Below are 17,469 nucleotides of genomic sequence, written 5' to 3'. Positions count from 1 at the left end.
TGGGTGCTAAGGACTGAGTTGTCAGGGATGTAAAGATGAACAAAACGCAGTTCTTGCAGAGCAACTGGAGAGGCAAGTCGAGCACAGAACCACACAAAAGAACTGCTGTGGTTGCATCCTCATGTGCTGTTGCATGCCACCCCAGGCAAAGCCCAGCATTCAGAGTAGAGCATTAGAGTCCTGGCCTCTCATGGCCCGTCCTTATCCAGGAATAATTCCCAGCCTGACCTTGGATTCTCCTAGTGTTAAAAACCTACCTGGCAACATGGAGGAACAGAGCAACACTGAAAAGTAAGCAGGTCTCTGGAGTCACATTGCTCTGTGGTATTTAATAAAATAATTGCATAGTCTGTGTAATGTCATCATGCTCCTCCACCACCTTCTCCTGGAGTGGGGTAATGGAGAAGCTGGCATGCGTGCAGCCCGGGTTCGATCCTCAGCACCACATACAAACAAAGATGTTGTGTCCGCTGAAAACTAAAAGAAATAAATGTTAAAAAAAAAAGAAAATAATATGCTATAATTATTTTTAAAAAAAGAGATGGGGGTAGGATTGAGAGTAACGTGTGTGTGCACATATGTGTAGGGAGAGAGCTTTACATAGAGTGATCTGGGCAGGCCTGTGAGAGATGGCACTTCAAGTGAGACCTAAAAGATAAGAAGGAGGGGACTGGGGTTGTGGCTCAGTGATAGAGTGCTTGCCTAGGATGTGTGAGGCACTGGGTTCGATCCCCAGCTCCTCGTTAAAAAAAAAAACTAAACAAAGGCATTGTGTCCATCTACAATTGAAAAATATATATATATTAAAAATATATTTATTTAATATATATATATTTATTATGTATATAATATATATATTTAAAAAATAAGAAAGGAACCAGCACAGGTGGGAGAACTGAAAAATGAGCATTCTGGGCCAAGGGAAAGGCGAGAGCAAAGGTCTTGAGGCAAGGACAAAAGTTTACTTGTTGGGAGAATGGAAGGATGGTCACTCTCAATGGGACCATGTGTATGAGGTAGGTGAAGGGTGTCAAGGTGGTCGTGGGAAGGGGTGTGGGTTACTCCCCATGAGGAGGAGAGACTTTAGAGGGTTGTAAGCAAGGACTGGCTTGATCAGATCATACTTTTAAAAGTATGTCTTGGGCTGGGGGTAGCTTAGGAGAAAGAGAACTTGCCTACTATGTGCAGGGCCCTGGGTATAAATCCCCGGGAGTGCAAAACAAAAACTGTATGAGATAGGTTTAACCTTAAGCATCAGGAACATTTTTTTTGTGTGTGTGTGGGGGGGTGGTTGTTTCGTTTTTTGGTACTGAGGATTGAACCAGGGATGCTTTACCACTGAAGTACATCCCCAGTATTTTTTTTTTTTTTTAAATAAGATAGGGTCTGTTGAGACTGGCCTCAAACTTGTGACTCCCCTGCCTTATCCGCCTTAGTCACTGGGATTATAGTCGTGTGGTACTGCACCCAGCTGGAACCTGTAAATTAAAACTATACTGTTATACTGCTATCACTACACACCTGTCCTAACAGCCAAAATGGAAATGATAGAAATTCCTGCGTTGGTGAGATGTGGAGCAGCCAAACTCTGCACACTTGTAAGCACGCCTGGGACCCCAAAGTTCCTCCCGAGGTAATTCCCCAATGGAAACATGCATTTACTTTTACAGAACGACACAGACAAGCATGCCGTCCTGGAAACCCTCCGGATGCCCAGTGACAACAGTGGATAAATTACATAAATACAGACACAACACTGAGGAAGAACACTGAGAATGAGCTAGCTAACGTAGCTACTGTGGCAATGAGCAAAGACAACCAAATGAGAAAGCAAAGGCTATTTTTTTCTGAGCCTGCTATATCAAGGGAGTCAGCCACTGTTACTTGTATTTTGGCAGAGACTCAAAGGCAGGCAGAGGAGTGGGAAAACTATAGTGGGAAAAGGGAAGGTGCCAGGTGTGTCCTGATCACGGGCTGTTGGCATGGGAAAGCTGCAGGCAGGCTACCTAGAAGCAGGATGCTCTGTGTGACTGGTGAGGGGCACATATGATTTCCTCTGGTTGGTTATAAATTGGAAGTGGGGACTGAAATTAGAGAATCTGTTATTAATCAAATACTGGATGTTTGATTAATAACTGACAATTATTAGAGAAGTTACTGTTTAGTTTCTTAAATTGTCACCAGAGACAGCAATCTGGCCTCCTGGGCTGTTGGTCATGATACTGGATGCATTTCCTGAGCAGGCTGCTGCAGGTTGTAGATCAGAGGTCTTCTTTTATATATGGTCTGGCCATCGTCCACATGTACATTCAGTCTCTCACTATATTCAACAATGACTGAATCTCTCGAACATTAGAAATTAGCCAGACATGTCCACTGACAGATGAATTAACAAACAAAATATTGTATTTACATATAATGGAATATTACTCAGTTCTTAAAGGGAAAAATGTTCTGACACATGCTACAACACAGCTAAACCTTAAAGGCATGCTAAGGGAATTAAACCAGTCACAAAAGGACACATATCTGATTCCACTTATGCAAGCTGACCAGAGTAGTCAGGTTCAGAGAGATGGGAAGCAGAATGGAGGTTGCTGGGGGAGGGAGGAGTGGGAGTTGCAGTGTTAAATGGGTGGAGTTCCAGATTGGAAAACTTAATTTTTAAAAAAGTTTTAGAGAAGGGCTAGGGTTGTGGCTCAGTGGTAGAGCACTCGCCTAGCATGTGTGAGGCACTGGGTTCTAGCCTCAGCACCACATAAAAAATAAAATAAAGGTATTATGTGCATCTATGACTAAAAAATATATTCAAAAAAAGTTCTGGAGATGGATGTGGGTTGCATAGCATGAATACACTTAATGCCACTGAATTATATGCTTAATATGGGTAAAATAATAAATTCTATGTATATTTAACTACATAAAGCCAGACACAAAGGAATATAGACTGTACAGTTCTATTTATATAAAATTCAAAACCAAGGAAACCTATGATGCTAGAACTCAGGACAAGCTTAACTTGGTAATTATGGGGTGGTCACTGGGTGAGAGGACATGGGCTTCTAGGGTGCTGGCCAACTTCTGATTATCTGGGTGCTTGCTACATGGGTGTGCTCACAGTGAGAAATTGAGGTGATCTCTTTAGATCTGTGCTTCTCCCCCCACCTTATGCATTTTATAATTAAATAAACAAATCTTTACTGCACTGGACTCTTTGCAAGCCTCCAAGGTCATGGATGGAAAACTACCTAGGCGTACGGTAGCTGCTCTTAGGCCAGCAGCATTTATCTCAGTTAGCTTTGGCACACGATGCATCCAAGTTCCAAGCTTTGGCAGCATGAATTCTACACTCACACTCAGGCTTCTGGACCCACTGTTCATTCTGAGACATCTATGACCTTAAGAACAAGAGTGAGTTCAATTTGCAACTGCACATAAGCAGACTACCTTCTTCCCCAGTGCCCTCTGCTCAGAGTTGCTTTCCTTGTCTCTGGGAAACAAGACCTCTGATAGAGGTTTTGATATTTAGTATTTAAGCTGGGCACAGTGGCACACACCTGTAATTGCAGGGGCTCGGGAGGCTGAGCAGGAGGACCTTGAATTCAAAGTCAGCCTTAGTGATTTATCAAAGCCACAAGACCCTGTCTCAAAATACAAAAAGGGTTGGGGATGTGCTCAGTGATTAAGTGCCCCTGGGTTCAATCCCCTGTGTGTGTGTGAGAGAGAGAGAGAAACTCATACACACATACTTATATTTAGCATGATGCCAGGTATTTTTATGTTATTTCACTTAAACTTGACATTAACATTCTGAGAAACAAGAATCTGAGGCTCAGAAAGGCAAAGAAGCCCAACCACTTTGTTGGGTTCCTATCACTTGTAACTGAACAATTCCTTCCCAACCTCATTTCAGGATCCACACCTTAAAGCTACTACCTTCAGCAATGCCCAAGGAGTTAAGCTTGCCAACCAAAGGAATGACAGGTGTGTGTGCCACATGAGTGTGATCCAGTGTTAGGAAGCTAGAGTTTGAAACCCTGATCCACTCTTTTTTAATTGTTGGCCTTAGTTTTCTTATCTGACCAGTAATGATGATACAGGTTTGTTTGTTTGGTTTTTTTTTTTTTTTGGTTGTAGATGAACATAATATCTTTATTTATTTTTATGTGGTGCTAAGGATCGAACCCAGGGCTGGGAATGTGGCTCAGGCAGTAGCACGCTCGTCTGGCATGCATGCAGCCCAGGTTCGATCCCCAGCACCACATACAACAAAGATGTTGTGTCCGCCAAGAACTAAAAAAAAAAATAAATATTAAAAATTCTCTCTCTCTCTCCTCTCTCACTCTCTCTTTAAATAAAAAAAAAAAGGATCGAACCCAGTGGCTCACATGTGAGGGGCAAGCGCTTCACCTCTGCACTACAGCCCCAGCCTGATGATACTATTTTATTATTGTTGTAGTTGTCTTCTAGGGTTATTGTAAGAAGTATTTGAAGCCAGACTCAGTGCACATGCTAGTAATCCCCGCTACTCTGGAGGCTCAGGAAGGAGGATCGAAAGTTTGAGGCCAGCTTTGGTAACTTAATGAGATGGCATCTCAAAATTTTAAAAGGGCAGGGAATATAGCTCAGTGGTAGAGTGCTCCTGGGTTCAATCCTCAGTACACACAAAGTGTATGAAATAATGGACATGGAAATACTTTATAAACTGTAGAGTGCCACGGCGCCTGGCCTAACCATTGATTTTTCAAATCAGGACTGGGAAGGAGTTCTCTGGCAGAGGCGCTGCACCATGTGTGATTGGACTATTGGTAGCCTTGTTGTCTCCCACAGAGGTCTGTCTTCCCATCTCTCTTGTCCTTGGTTTGTAGTTACTGAGCGGAGCCACCTGGCTGCTGTTCTCACGCAGTGGTATTGTGAAAGATATTTGTTGGTTTTGCCACTTCAGGATCTCTTTCCCTTATTTTAATAAAAATATCCCCCTTTTCCTTAGGGAACTATTCTCCAGCACCGTCTGGGGAAGGCCCTCCCATCCCTCCCCCAGGCCATTTGAGGGCATGTGATCCAAACAAGCCATTTAGACTCAGTCTTAAGGAATTTTTAGATCGAGCAGAGTGATCCATATAATGAAGGTGTTTGTCACCCAGCCATGGTAATTACACTGCCCTCAAGAGATGATTCATGGCTTCTGCCTCCATCTTTGTGTTGCCCTCACCCGTACCTTCTCAAAGCCTGGCTGGCTAATACTTTACTCCTCTCCAGTATCTATCCAATGCGGTCACTTGGTTGTTTGTAACCAAATGTTCCTGATATCAGAAACTGGACCTAGAGTTGAGTTGTAGGTAACATGTCTTCCAGGAAATGTGGGGTTTTCAAAGCTATTGGGCTGTCATAGGGCAAAACACTGAGGTTGTTGCTCCTGCTCTACCCTGGGAAGCCAGTGACTGGGGGATGTAATGATAACCAATGATTTCTTGTATGACCTTTAGCATTTGACCACAGGGTCTGGTTTCCAAGGAGAGGTAGCATGGCTCACAGTTCAATTTTAAGGAAGTGAAGGGTGCCCAGCTTGTGTGATGGAGTGTTTATTATATTTATAATATAATAAATAAATATATATTTATTATATTATATTTATTATAATATAATAAATATATATTATTATATATTTATTATATATATAATAATATATAATAAATTATATATTATTATATATAATTTATATTATTCTGTGTTTCTAACTGCACAGAATAATATAAATGGAGAGTCAACAAAGCGAGATCAAATATTATTATTTTTAACATGAAATGAAATGTAAATCATTTCTGTGAGCATGGTGTAAGAATCTCTTATGACTCACAATAGGGCTCAGTTCTCCAGGTACTAGAGCTCACAGCTGAGCGTGCAGGTTGTTGAGTTCACAGCCCTGGTGCACTTCTGAAAAGTTAGGCGTCAATAAAGAAGTACCAAGTGAGCGCACGCAGGAGAGACCCAAGGCTCTCTAAAACACTAGTTCCAACAGTTCACAATGTCCTCTAGGAGAAAGAAAGGGCACAACTTCCTGCTTGCCCCACCCCTCCAGGCTGCTCAGCTGGAAAGTGGGACCAGTTTGGCCTGGAGGCTGAAGAGTAAACTCTGGGTAGAAAAGAATCTTGGAGCCATACAGAATTGTAGAGGTTGTTAACTGATACCATTAGAAATTGGGGGAATCTTGTGGAAATGGATTTCCGTGGTGCTTCGTCAGGCAGGGGGAAGATGTAAGTTTGGACCAGGCTGATTTTCTTAGTATGGATGCACTAACCAGCGATCAGCCTTCTCTGTGCTAGCTCCAGGAATGGGTCTGGCTCTAGCAATTAATTCATGGATTTGGCTAAAGCAAACTTGGGTCAAATGCTGGTCCACCTGAAATGGAACCACAGGGCCCAAGTCCCTTGGCATCACGTAAAGGAAGGGAATGAGAGGTCTCTGAAGACAGGATCTGAATTGGATCTGTTTTGTGCCTCCTTCCTGTGGCCTCCAGTGAACCCAGCACACTTCCCCCTTGCTTTGAAGAAAGTCGAGATCAAGAGTGCTGCGTGGAGGGCTGTGATCTGAAATGGGTTCCCTGAGCTCAGAGGGGAGGAACTCAGGGGATGCCTGCCATTCTGGCCTCCAAAACTAAGTGGGAACAATCATCAGGATATTCCACAGTCTCTGAATGAGACAAGAACTCGCAGTGTCCCACGGCCCTGGAAGGTGAAACCACAGGCAGCCAGTTAAAGCCTTACTTAATTTGTACAATCAACAAAACAGCAGAAATAAAACAACAAAGCAAGACAAACCCCCACTCTCCAGCTCTGGCAAGACTTGAGCCTCCTTGAGTGATAGATCATCCCCTAACACCAGCCTTGAGGGGCTTATGGACCTGGAGCCCTTAGCTTGAAGGCCATCTTGAGGAAGGGCTCTGCCAGCACAGAGGGATACTATAAATGCCAGTTTTAGGCTCATGACCATCACGGAATGAGGATGAAGCAACGGTGTCTTCCTCCTCACAGTCTCTTCCCTTCCCGCCAGCCTCACATCCAGAGTCTGCCGGTGGCCTGTACACTTGCCATTTATTCCTTATGTCACAGAATACTGTAGAAGGATGAACTCTGGACTAGAATCATTAACAGGATACGACCGTGGAGCGTCCCCTTTAGGGAGAGGATCAGTGTGTTTCCGGGCATATGCAAGAGAATTTCCTTATGTTAGAGCAAGTGTAAAATGGGGTGCATGGGCGGAAGGTGTGAGTGGGGTGTTGGGCAGCCCAGGGGTAGGATTTAGGGGATGCCTCCCACTCTGGCCTATCAGCAGCCCTCTATTTTATCCAGGTGATGGCGCATAGCCTTTCTTGGGGGGTGACTGCCTTTGCTCCTTGTAAACCCAGTACTCTGCCCTCCGTCCCTTCCAAGGAAAAGCTTGGCACCAGGCTGGGCCTCCCCCTCTCCTGGGACTAGATTGTGAGCAGTGTGACTCAGGGAAGGAGGGGATTGGAGGTGGACGTCTGGGTGGCAGTATCCATCTTAGCAGGTCCCCAGGCCTGTTACTGAGGTCCCCAGAGCTCCCCTCATTGTTCTGTTTCCCAAGGCCTTATCAGACGGTGCTCTGTAGAGGGCTGACAGGTGACCCCAAACGTGTCCCCATCCAAATCTCTGGAAGCTGTGAATGATTCTTTATTTGTGAAAGGGTCTTTTTGGCAAGAGTGGTGAAATTAAGGGCCTTGAGATGAAGTCATTTTGGATTATCCCAGTGGACCCTAACAGATGTCCTTAGAGGCACTGGGAGATTAAACCCACTTAGAGGGTGAGGTGACGTGAGGCCAGAGGCAGAGACTGGAGCCACCACCAAAAGCCAGAAGAGGCAAGAAGGGGGTTCACCTCTGGTGCCCCGGAGGGAGTGTGGCCCCACCAACACCCTGATTTTGGATTCCTGGCCTCCAGGACTGTAAGAGAATAAAATTCTGCTGTTTTAAGCAGTTGAGTTTGTGGTAATTTGCTGTGGCAGCCACTGGAAACTAATGCACTTTCCAATAGATTCATTTTTTCTTAGTCTGTTTTAGCTGCTTGAAACCAAAGAACTCAAGTTAGATCACTGTAGTAATTTACTCTAATGGATTGCCCTTTTCGCCCAAGTTCATTCCTGCCGAGTTCCTGACACTTGCAACCTGTTCTGGCTGACTGAACTCCAGCCAAGGCCTCTGCCAAATCCAAGGCAGGAACCAGGGAATGTGGTTCCAAGTCACTCCACATATTGCCCACCCTCCCCAGTCACTCAGAGGACACCAGAGAGCCAGCAGAAACGGGTCCCTGGGCACAGCTCTTTATTTGCATAATGGTTTTCACAGACACACAGAGTGGCTCACTGCTGCTGCGCTCGTGTCAGGATCTCACAATCTTCGTCCCTGAGGTATCCCCGCACCAACTTCAGGGACTGGTTTGTGGGGTAAGAAAATCTGGAAGCCGTCAGATTCTTGGGGTCTTAGGCAAGACCGTATGGAGCAGTTCATGCAGCTTCCCAACCTCTATCCCCCAACCTGAGCATGGCTGGGCCCAGACACTGAGGCACGTGTGCAGGGGGGCTCCTATATGGGGAGTTCCCAAGAGGCCCTTTAGCCTAGCTCCTGCGCTGGTCCAATCTGCAGACCCAGGGTCTGTGTCCCGGGGGCCTGCTATGTACCAAGCCCTGTGTAAGACACACAAGCTCTCACACTGCCCCGCCAAGGCTTGGAGTACTCCTCCCCAGAACCCAGCTATTCACTGTCATGAGGGCTGGATCACAGCTAGATCATCGCTGCTAGGGAAGGCCTTCGCTGATCTCAGGTAACGCCCCTGTGCTTTACCTACGCTTGAAATTCCCTGCAGGTTTAGAGCTACTACCATGTCTGTTTGTGATTGCTGCATTAATCTGTCTCCCCCACTAGCACACATAGCTTCCTGAGTACAGAGACATCTATTCTGTCCATCATTCTCTCACTTGAACTGCACTCAATAAATTAGTGGCCAGGTGGGTAGAGTAAATCAGCTATTCTGGGTGTGACACACTCGTGGTAACGTGTGTCCATACGTGGGACCACGGTGGTGGGGAGATGCTATGGGGAACTGAAGAGTGCATGCCTCACCCAAAGGCATTTAAATTTTTACAATATGCTAAAATTAATGCTCAGCTGAACAAAATATGTCCATATGCCACATGGAAAGCCCCCAGCTCATGACTCTTCCTATAAAGATCTGTTGAATGAGGGAGTGAAGAACCTACAAGGAGGTCATTCTAAAAAAAAAAAAAAAAAAAAAAAATTCTCAAAAACTGCCAGGCATGATGCACATGTTGTAATCCCAGCTACTCAGGAGGCTACACGGAAGGATCACAAGTTATAGGCCATCCTCAGGCATTTAGTAAGACCCTTTCTTTAAAAAGAAGGACTAGGGACATTGCTCAGTGCTAGGGCATTGCCTAGCATGTGTGACACTCTAGATTCAATCCCCAGTACCACAAAATAATAAATAAAAATTAAAACCTCAAAAAAATCAAGGAGGGCCAGGGGAAGCAGAGTTGAATGGCCTCCTTTTTGGTCTTGTTCACACATTCTTTCAAGAGCATCCAGAATCTCTCCCTGTCTGGCTATTTCTTCTCCCAGCTCAATGCTTGGCATCCAAAGGCTATAGGAATCGGTCAATCTGGTCAACATGTACCAAGTACCTCCTCTGGCCCAAGCCTGGGTTCAGCCAAACGATACCTTCCATCCTGAGGCTCAGAGTGGCCATGATGGTACAGTGATGGCGCTCTAGCCAGTGTCCGTGGAAAGGGCCATGAGAACACTTCCCAGCTCTCTCCACAAGTGGAGAGAGGAGTAGGCAAGGGAGTATGAAAGATTTACCCCCAGCAAAGGAGGACAGGCCAGAGCTAGCCCTGGGACAGACAGGAGTCTCAAGTTTTTACCTTGGCTTCTCAAGGAGGGCTGGATGTGTGTGTGGTGGGTAGAAGGGGACAGCCGTAGTCAGTATGGGGACATGCACGGAAGCCCTGCCTCTGACATTTCAGAGCTAAGCTGGCTTTAAGTCTGTGCCTCCTCTGCTCCACTTGGCTTTCATCTCCCCCTGGGTCACGAGCCAGGACCAGGAGCTGGCTCACAGCAGGTCCACAGCTGGGTCTCAGTCTAGGCCTCAGGCCTCAGGCCAGGGCCGCTTCAGATCTGCTCTCAAGTCTGCCCTGGGAAGAATGGCGGGAGGGTACTGCCCAGCAAATCCTGCACCTGGGCTTAGGAGGCAGTTCCCTTCCCCCAGGACTCATTCAAGAGCTGCGTCCCTTCAGCTCCCAGGAAAGAACCACAGCTGAGGTCCAGGTCTCCTACCTCCGAATCCCATCTGTTCCTTTCCCTCCCTGACAGAGCATTCTCACCCTATGCATGAACTCTGGGGAACCCCAGACCCCCTAAAATCACATCAAACCTGGTGAGAGCAGAGGAGTGGGGTGGATGAAACGTTTGTGGGGGCCGACCACAAACACAGACTTCACACCTGACTCCACATTTGGGTGAGACACTCCCCCCCAGACCTCAGCCTCCTAATCTGTGAAGTGAGGCAGTTCTCATCTCGCAGCACAGGGACAAACTGGGCCAGCGCAGGAGAGGTGCTCAGAACGTCCCCATCCTTCCACTTCATCCTCTGGCTCATGCCTGCTTCCTGGCTGGGGAGGCTGGTTAATCAGGGTGTCCAAGTGGCTCTGTGGGCGCACAGCATCTAGGTGGCACTGTGCTGGCCTGGGCCTTTGGAGGGAGATATGCAGCCCAGGTTTCATTTCTCAGGCCAAGGGTCCCAAGAGGCTCCCTCTCATGAAGAGCTTGCACAGGGAACAATCCGCTCTGTTTCAGCTGACTTGGGGGTGCACCGGGGACGCGGATCCTGGTTTTAATAACTCTGAGAGTTTGGAGGTGCACGGGGGGCCTGCATCTCCAGGTCTGTGGACCGTCCCTCCTGAGAGGTCTCTCGGGATGTCTCCAGCGATGCCTCTGACACCCCGTCAACGCTGCTCAGCAAGTCCTCAAACTCTTGGTGGCCGCTGTTGCGGACGGCCGCCTCCAGAGCCTTCTGGCGCCGGTAGAAGTGGGAGAACTTGTTGAAGATGATGGTGATAGGGAGCGCCACCACCAGGATGCCACCGAGGATGCAGCCCGAGGCTGCCAGCTTGCCAGCCACTGTCACAGGCACCACGTCCCCGTAGCCCACAGTGGTCATGCTCACTGTGCCCCACCACCAGCAGGCGGGGATGGTGTCAAAGCCCACGTTCTCCTCCTCAGCTGTGTAGGCCACGCCGGAGAACACAGACACCCCCACGGCCAGGTACAGCAGCAAGATGCCCACCTCGCGGTAGCTGTGCTGCAAGAAAAGGCAGGAAGCGGGGTCAGCCAGACGGGCTCTCAGACCCGGGATCGGGCAGATGGGGAAACTAGGACCCAAGGAGTGGAAGGGGCAGGTCCAAAGTCACAGAGCAAACCACATCTTCCAACTACAGCAAGCACGAAGCTCCCCAGGACGGAACACAGGCCCAAAGGCTGTCCATGGCGCCCACGAGGCCAAGCTGTTTCTAACTCAGGGATCTCCGGGGGCAAGGACCAGTGACAAAAACGCTGTGATTTCTGTTGGCTGTCGAACCAACAGAACCACAGTTTCTGCCTCACAAGGCAGAGCTGGTTTCATGAACTTCTGATTCAAAGTACACGTTTCTGACATACAAAAACACTCCTGCCCCTCAAGGAAGTTGAGAGGATGAGTTCCCTAGAGTACCCATGGGTGCCCTACGGCACTGGTTCTTAAACAGGGTGATTTTGTCCCATAAGGGACATCTGGCAATGTCTGGAGACATATTTTGGTTGTCACAATGGGTCAGATGTGCCATTGGCCTCAAATGGGTAGAGGCCAGGGCTTAACCCCATACAGTGCACAAGACAGACCCTCATAACACAAAGAACTAAAATCAAACATCAGCAGTGCCAGCCCCGAGTCTAGAGCAGGTTTCTCAAACTGAAATATGAGGAGGAACCTTCAGGGTCGTAGTTTAAAAGGCAGAACCCAATTTAGCAGGTCTGCCTTTCCAGCAAGCTCCCAGGTGTTGAGAAAGCTGTTGCTGGCCTGGGCCTCACCTGGAGCAGTAAAGCTCCATCTGGAACATCCTACACCTGGGTCTTGACCCTAACAGCCAGATCATTACCCTTCAGTGAGTAGCTTCAAGCCCTGATTCTTGGCATGGTGGAGGCAGCGCAGGGCCCAGGGGCAGAATCTTCCCAAAACAGATGCTGAACTCAGGGGGTCTGGCTAACATAATTCTCTGCACCTGAGCAGATTCTGCCCAGGTCACCTGCCAGCACCCAGTATCCTGGCTGCTCTGCCAGGAGAGCATGCAAGAGGCTTCCCTAAGCCAAGGGTGGAGGGTGCTTTAGGATTGAGCATGTGGAAGTTGGGCACGGTTGGGTTATTCTCTGGGCTCTGCCACTTACTGAAGAATTCCTGACAAGTCCTGTCACCTCCTAGAGACTCAGTTTCCACATCTGCACAAAACAGACAGCACTTGCCCCTGCTTAAACCCTTCACAGGCTCCCTTGGAGATAAAGTAGAAAATTGTGGGCCAAGAGACATGCTTTTCAAAACCCGCTTACCTCATCAACCTCATTTCTTGGCTCCCTGTTCCCTGGGTCCCCTCTCCCAGCATGCACCCTGTTCTCTCACCAAGCCTTGTGCAAGCTGTTCACATTGCCTCCCTCTCCCAGCAAGACTAATTTCATCCCCAGTGCATGAAGATGGGGCTCAATAAAATGCAACCAGGCTTAAAAAAGCCACCCTTCATTCTTGCATCTTCATTTAAGAAAAACAATAACACTAAAGGACAGCAACTTCCTGAGGAAGCCATACGAAGTACTGAACCAGTAATGCATGTGAAATTGGCACTGAATGCCGAGTCTGTGCTTGTTTTAGCTCCTGGGCTATTCCTACACTTTCCTACTAAGGGTGGCCTGTGACTCTGTGCCTTCTGATAATGCCAAGAGAAAGGCTCTAACCAGAACCCAGAAAGCATCCTGCTTTACATATTTTTGTGCTATGTATTATTTGATATTTAGCAGATATATCAAAAGTGACCAGTTTGTAAAAAGCAAAAACATACCTCGGTTTTCTCCTCGGGTATGAAGATAACAGTAAGCCCTTTCTTTCAGGGTCATTGGGAAGGTCAGACTAGATTGAGCCATACACTTGGCGTCTAGCCCTGTGCCTGACCCAAAGGATGGCATCTCGGTTCAGGATGCGCCTGGACATGGCAGTTTTACAAATTCACCTGTTAACCTGACCCTCACCCACACTCACCTGCCCCTTCCCCAACCTGGCCTACCTTGAGCGTGGCGCCCAGGGAGCGCAGTCCAGTGGAGTGGCGTGCCAATTTCAGTACCCGGAAGATGCGCATGAGGCGGAAAACCTGCACCACCTTGCCCAGGTCGCCTAGCTCCTCGCCGCTCCCGCCGCCCCGGCCACCGAGCGCTGCGCCAGCCAGCAGCGTGAGATAGAAGGGCAGCACCGACACGATGTCTATGAGGTTGAGCGGGTGGCAGAAGAAGTTGCGCGTGCTGGGCGCCAGAAGAAGGCGTGACGATACCTCGAAGCTGAACCAGGCGATGCAGAAGTACTCCAGGCGTCGCAACACCGGGTCGTCGCGCACTTCTTCCGTGCTGCGGCCAGCAGCCACCGCAGCCACGGCGGCCGCCGCCTCGCGGGCCTGGTACTCCGGCAGGCTGTGGATGCACATGGCGGCGATGGAGGCCAGCACCACGCCGATGGAGACGCAGCTGAAAAGCTTGCTGGGCAGCGAGTAGCCCGGGTTCTCCATGGTGAGCCAGAGGCGGCGGCGCAGGCGACCGCAGCGCGCCGCGCCATAGCGCGCCAGCTCGCGCTGCACGTCCGAGATCTCGTCGGGGCACGGGTCCACACTGCTCGGCGTGTCGCTGTCCTCATCCCAGGCGCGCGGCCGCGTCACGCGCCGCTCCAGGTAGCGCGCGCGGCAGCACGTGGCCAGCGCGCTCTCGCCCAGGCCCCAGTAGTCGGCCTCCTGGCCGAAGGCAAAGACGCACAGCTCGTCGAGCACGTGCAGGCGGCCGGTGCGGTAGAAGTGCAGCAGGCCCAGGAAGAAGCCCGGGTGCCGGTCGAAGTAGAACTCGCGCGCCGCCGCGTCGTAGTCGTCGCACAGGCGCCTCGCCTGCTCCTCCGACGCTGCGGCCTGCAGGCGACCCAGCCGCGTGCCCGGGAAGCGCGCCAGGGCGCGCGCGCTCAACAGCCGCCGCACGCCGCCCACGTTCACGCGCAGAGCCTCGTCGCTTCTCCGCCAGGGAACCCCAGTGCCAGGCCCCAAGGACTCGCTCACCATGGCTACAGCGGGTCGCCCTGCAGACACAGAGGGCGCACTGAGAGATCCCAGGGCCTCCTTTCCAGGAAGACTGGGTTAAAATCCCCTGCTCCCTCCACCAGGCGGGGTGTGGAGGCCCGGTTGAACCTGGTATGCAGTGAGAGATCAGTAGACGTCAGATGTCCTCTGGACGCAAGTCAGGCCCGAGTTTGAATATCCCACACCCTCCTGGCTGCAGGACTTTGGACAGATCACGGACCCTCCCCATTCCCATTTCATTTTCTCCTATGGAAAATAAATGGGAGCTCTACCTTGAAGGATTATGTCTGGCATGCGCCGAACGCTCACGTAGGATGTCTTCTTTCCCAGGACTAACCAGAGGTCTATAGTGTGATCCTGGATGTGCCAGCACTCTGAACCTCGGTTTTCTTCTCCGCAAACAGGAGTAGTAATGCTTGCCACCTAGGATTGTTAGGAAAATCAGTTTAGACCAGGGATTCTCAAAGTGTTCCCTGGATTTGCAGCATCAGCGTCACCTGGGATGCAGATTCTCAGCCTACCCTGGATTTGCTGAATCAGAAACTCTGGGGTAGGGGGTCAGCAGTCTGAGTTCTTAAAAACCCCGGGGAGTGATTCCAACACAGGGTTAAATTTGAGATCTCCAATTAGACCACGTAAGGCAGACAGCATTGAACCTTGGTGCGCTTGTGGGACCTTAGGCAAGTTACATCACCTTTCTGATCCTTCATCAAATAGAGATAAAAATATCCACCTGGAAGTGTGGTTAAAATGATTACCTTGACTTAATGTCTTTTTTGAGGTTTATTAAATTATCTGCCTCTGACTCTCTTCTGGAGTCAGGCAAAACCATCCTTGATGCACCTGGGGCCTTGAATAAGATGTTTCTTCTCCAGGTCTCAGTTTCATGGGCAATGCCTACCCCCCAAGGATGGCTGAAGGGTTAAGGTAGATTATAGCGTTTGGCTTAGTTGATACTCAGGAAGTGGCAGGTCCTTCACTGCCCACTGACTCCTGCCTCTGATGGAGTTGAAGGCTGGGACTCACCTTCTGACCCTGGTTATCTCATTTGCATGGTGGGTTCAAACACGCTGGCTTCCTGGGGGTTGAGTATGCATCAAAGCCTGGATGTCCTCACTCCTCCTGGGTTTGGTGTTAGGGGGTTGGGATCCCCCCCTGACCTCTGGCACTTGTGCAATCTCAGGCCAGTCTCTGGGCTTGCTCTCTTATTTCTAGAATGGGGATAATGGCCCTTTGGATGAACTGTTACCAGAGGATGTGTGCAAAGCCCCTGGAACACAGTGGGTGCTCAATGAACATTAATCCCTTGTCCTTCCCTCAGGTCAAACCTGAGTCCAGATTCTGAGTCTGCCACTTACTAGCTCTTGACCTTGAGCAGATCCATTCCCTGCTCTGAGCTTCAGTTTTCTCATCTACAAACTGGAAAATATCATACTTTCCATGGGAAGCTATGAGGATACAATGATGCTAGATGTCGGTGGGCAGTGCAGACCCTGGCAGTAATAGGTGCACAAGAAACCTGTGCTGCAGCTCCACTCTCACCTCTTCCGCCTGGGTTTGGCAAAAGTTCTCATCTACTTTCACCACCCGCTAGATGCAGGGTCAGGGGCGAATCCCTTCATCTGTCTGGAATTCACTTTCTTGCTCTATAAAATGGGATAATTAATTCAACAAATATTCCCCGACTAGATCTGCGCATCTTTCTGGTTCCAGACTTTCTGGACACTTACTTGGAACACCTATTACTTGCTGGTCACTTTGCTGAGCTCCACACCCAGTGCTCCCGTGAAATCCCTTCACCAGCCCCGACAGGGAGTTCTCAAACCCCATTTTACAGATGAGCAAGCAGGGCCAGCCCGAGCCCCCCCCCCCCCCGGGCCGTGTCCTAGAGAGTCTCAGGCACCAGGAAGCCTAGGCAGTTCCCAGCGCCCACTTTCCCAGCCCAAGACCTTCCTCGGACCACGCCCCTTCCCAAAGAAGGCCCCTTACCTGCGGCAGCCGCTCTCTGGAGCCTGGCGCGTCGGTCCCCAAAGGCGCAGAGGCTGCGGAGGCGCTGGCGGCGCCCGGGCTGTCAGTGCCCCAGCGGCCCTGCCGCCTCGCTGCAGCCCGAGGCCCCGCGGCCCCCTCCTTGCCCGTGTTCCTCCGTCCCCTGCGGCTGAGGCCGCATCGATCGCTGCCGGGGAGGAGGGAGACCGCGGCCGGAGGCGGTGGTTTCTATTCCTGACTCGGTGGGGGGTGGGGGTGTCTGGAGTCTGGGCCCAACAGCCGGTCATCCCCCCCATCTGGAGTCCCCGAAGGATGGGTCAGGAAGGGGATGGAGATCCACCTGGAAAGGGGGCTCGGCCTCGGTCCCAGGACAGGCAGCAACAGTGGTGGGATTAACTGAGTGCTTAATATGTGCCAGAAATATTTCAGGTGACTTAGCTCAGCTATTCCTGGCACAAACTTGGCAGGGACTACAGGCTCTCGCGTTCTGCATTTGACAGGTGACGCTGGGCCCTTGCTCGGACTGCAGGGATCTGACTTAAGGAGTTGGGGAAGGCGGCATCTCCCCCAGCCCCAAGCTGTGCCTGAGGGGGCTGCAGAGGTGGCTGCAGGCAGGTGGGCTGTGAGCATCCTTCTGTCCCTGAGGCTCAGTATCCTCAGTATCCTCACCTGCCCAGGAGTCCTGCTCCTGCCTTGGGGTGGGCTGGTGAGGGTCAAGGGGAAGGGTGGCAAAGAGCTCCCCAAACATGGTGTGATCTTCAGGTGTCTATGAGTGGCTTCTGGCTGCCTGGTTGGGGAGAGGGTGCTGAAGAGAGGAACCAAGTTCCTGGAAGACTTCAAATACTGTCATTAATAACAACGATAATTACCCACCCTGGCTGAGCTCCTATTTGGGGCTGAATTCAGGCTTCATCTCATGCGGGCTGCACATGTACCTGTGGGTTAGGTGCTGTTATTTATTCCTGTCTCCCAGGGAAGAATTATAAGGTTTGAGAAGCATGGTGGCTTGCTCAAGGTCAGATCAGCCTCTGTGTCCCCCATGCCAGC

General features: G+C 50.0%; 1 protein-coding gene across 1 annotated transcript; it reads right to left on the bottom strand.

The window, feature by feature from the left end:
- Positions 1 to 8,321: 8,321 nt before the first annotated feature.
- Positions 8,322 to 16,800, bottom strand: Kcns1 (potassium voltage-gated channel modifier subfamily S member 1). Its single transcript, XM_078052080.1, has 4 exons — positions 16,426 to 16,800; positions 14,709 to 14,859; positions 13,393 to 14,435; positions 8,322 to 11,390 (listed from the first exon to the last, which is right to left on the bottom strand). The coding sequence occupies exons 2-4, from the start codon at positions 14,728 to 14,730 to the stop codon at positions 10,923 to 10,925; spliced, it is 1,533 nt and encodes a 510-aa protein (XP_077908206.1). The 5' UTR covers positions 14,731 to 14,859; positions 16,426 to 16,800; the 3' UTR covers positions 8,322 to 10,922.
- Positions 16,801 to 17,469: the final 669 nt, after the last annotated feature.

The sequence above is a fragment of the Ictidomys tridecemlineatus genome, chromosome 5, assembly GCF_052094955.1.
Source record: "Ictidomys tridecemlineatus isolate mIctTri1 chromosome 5, mIctTri1.hap1, whole genome shotgun sequence".
NCBI classification, from domain to species: domain Eukaryota; kingdom Metazoa; phylum Chordata; class Mammalia; order Rodentia; family Sciuridae; genus Ictidomys; species Ictidomys tridecemlineatus.
This window is presented reverse-complemented; position numbering and strand designations above follow the sequence as displayed.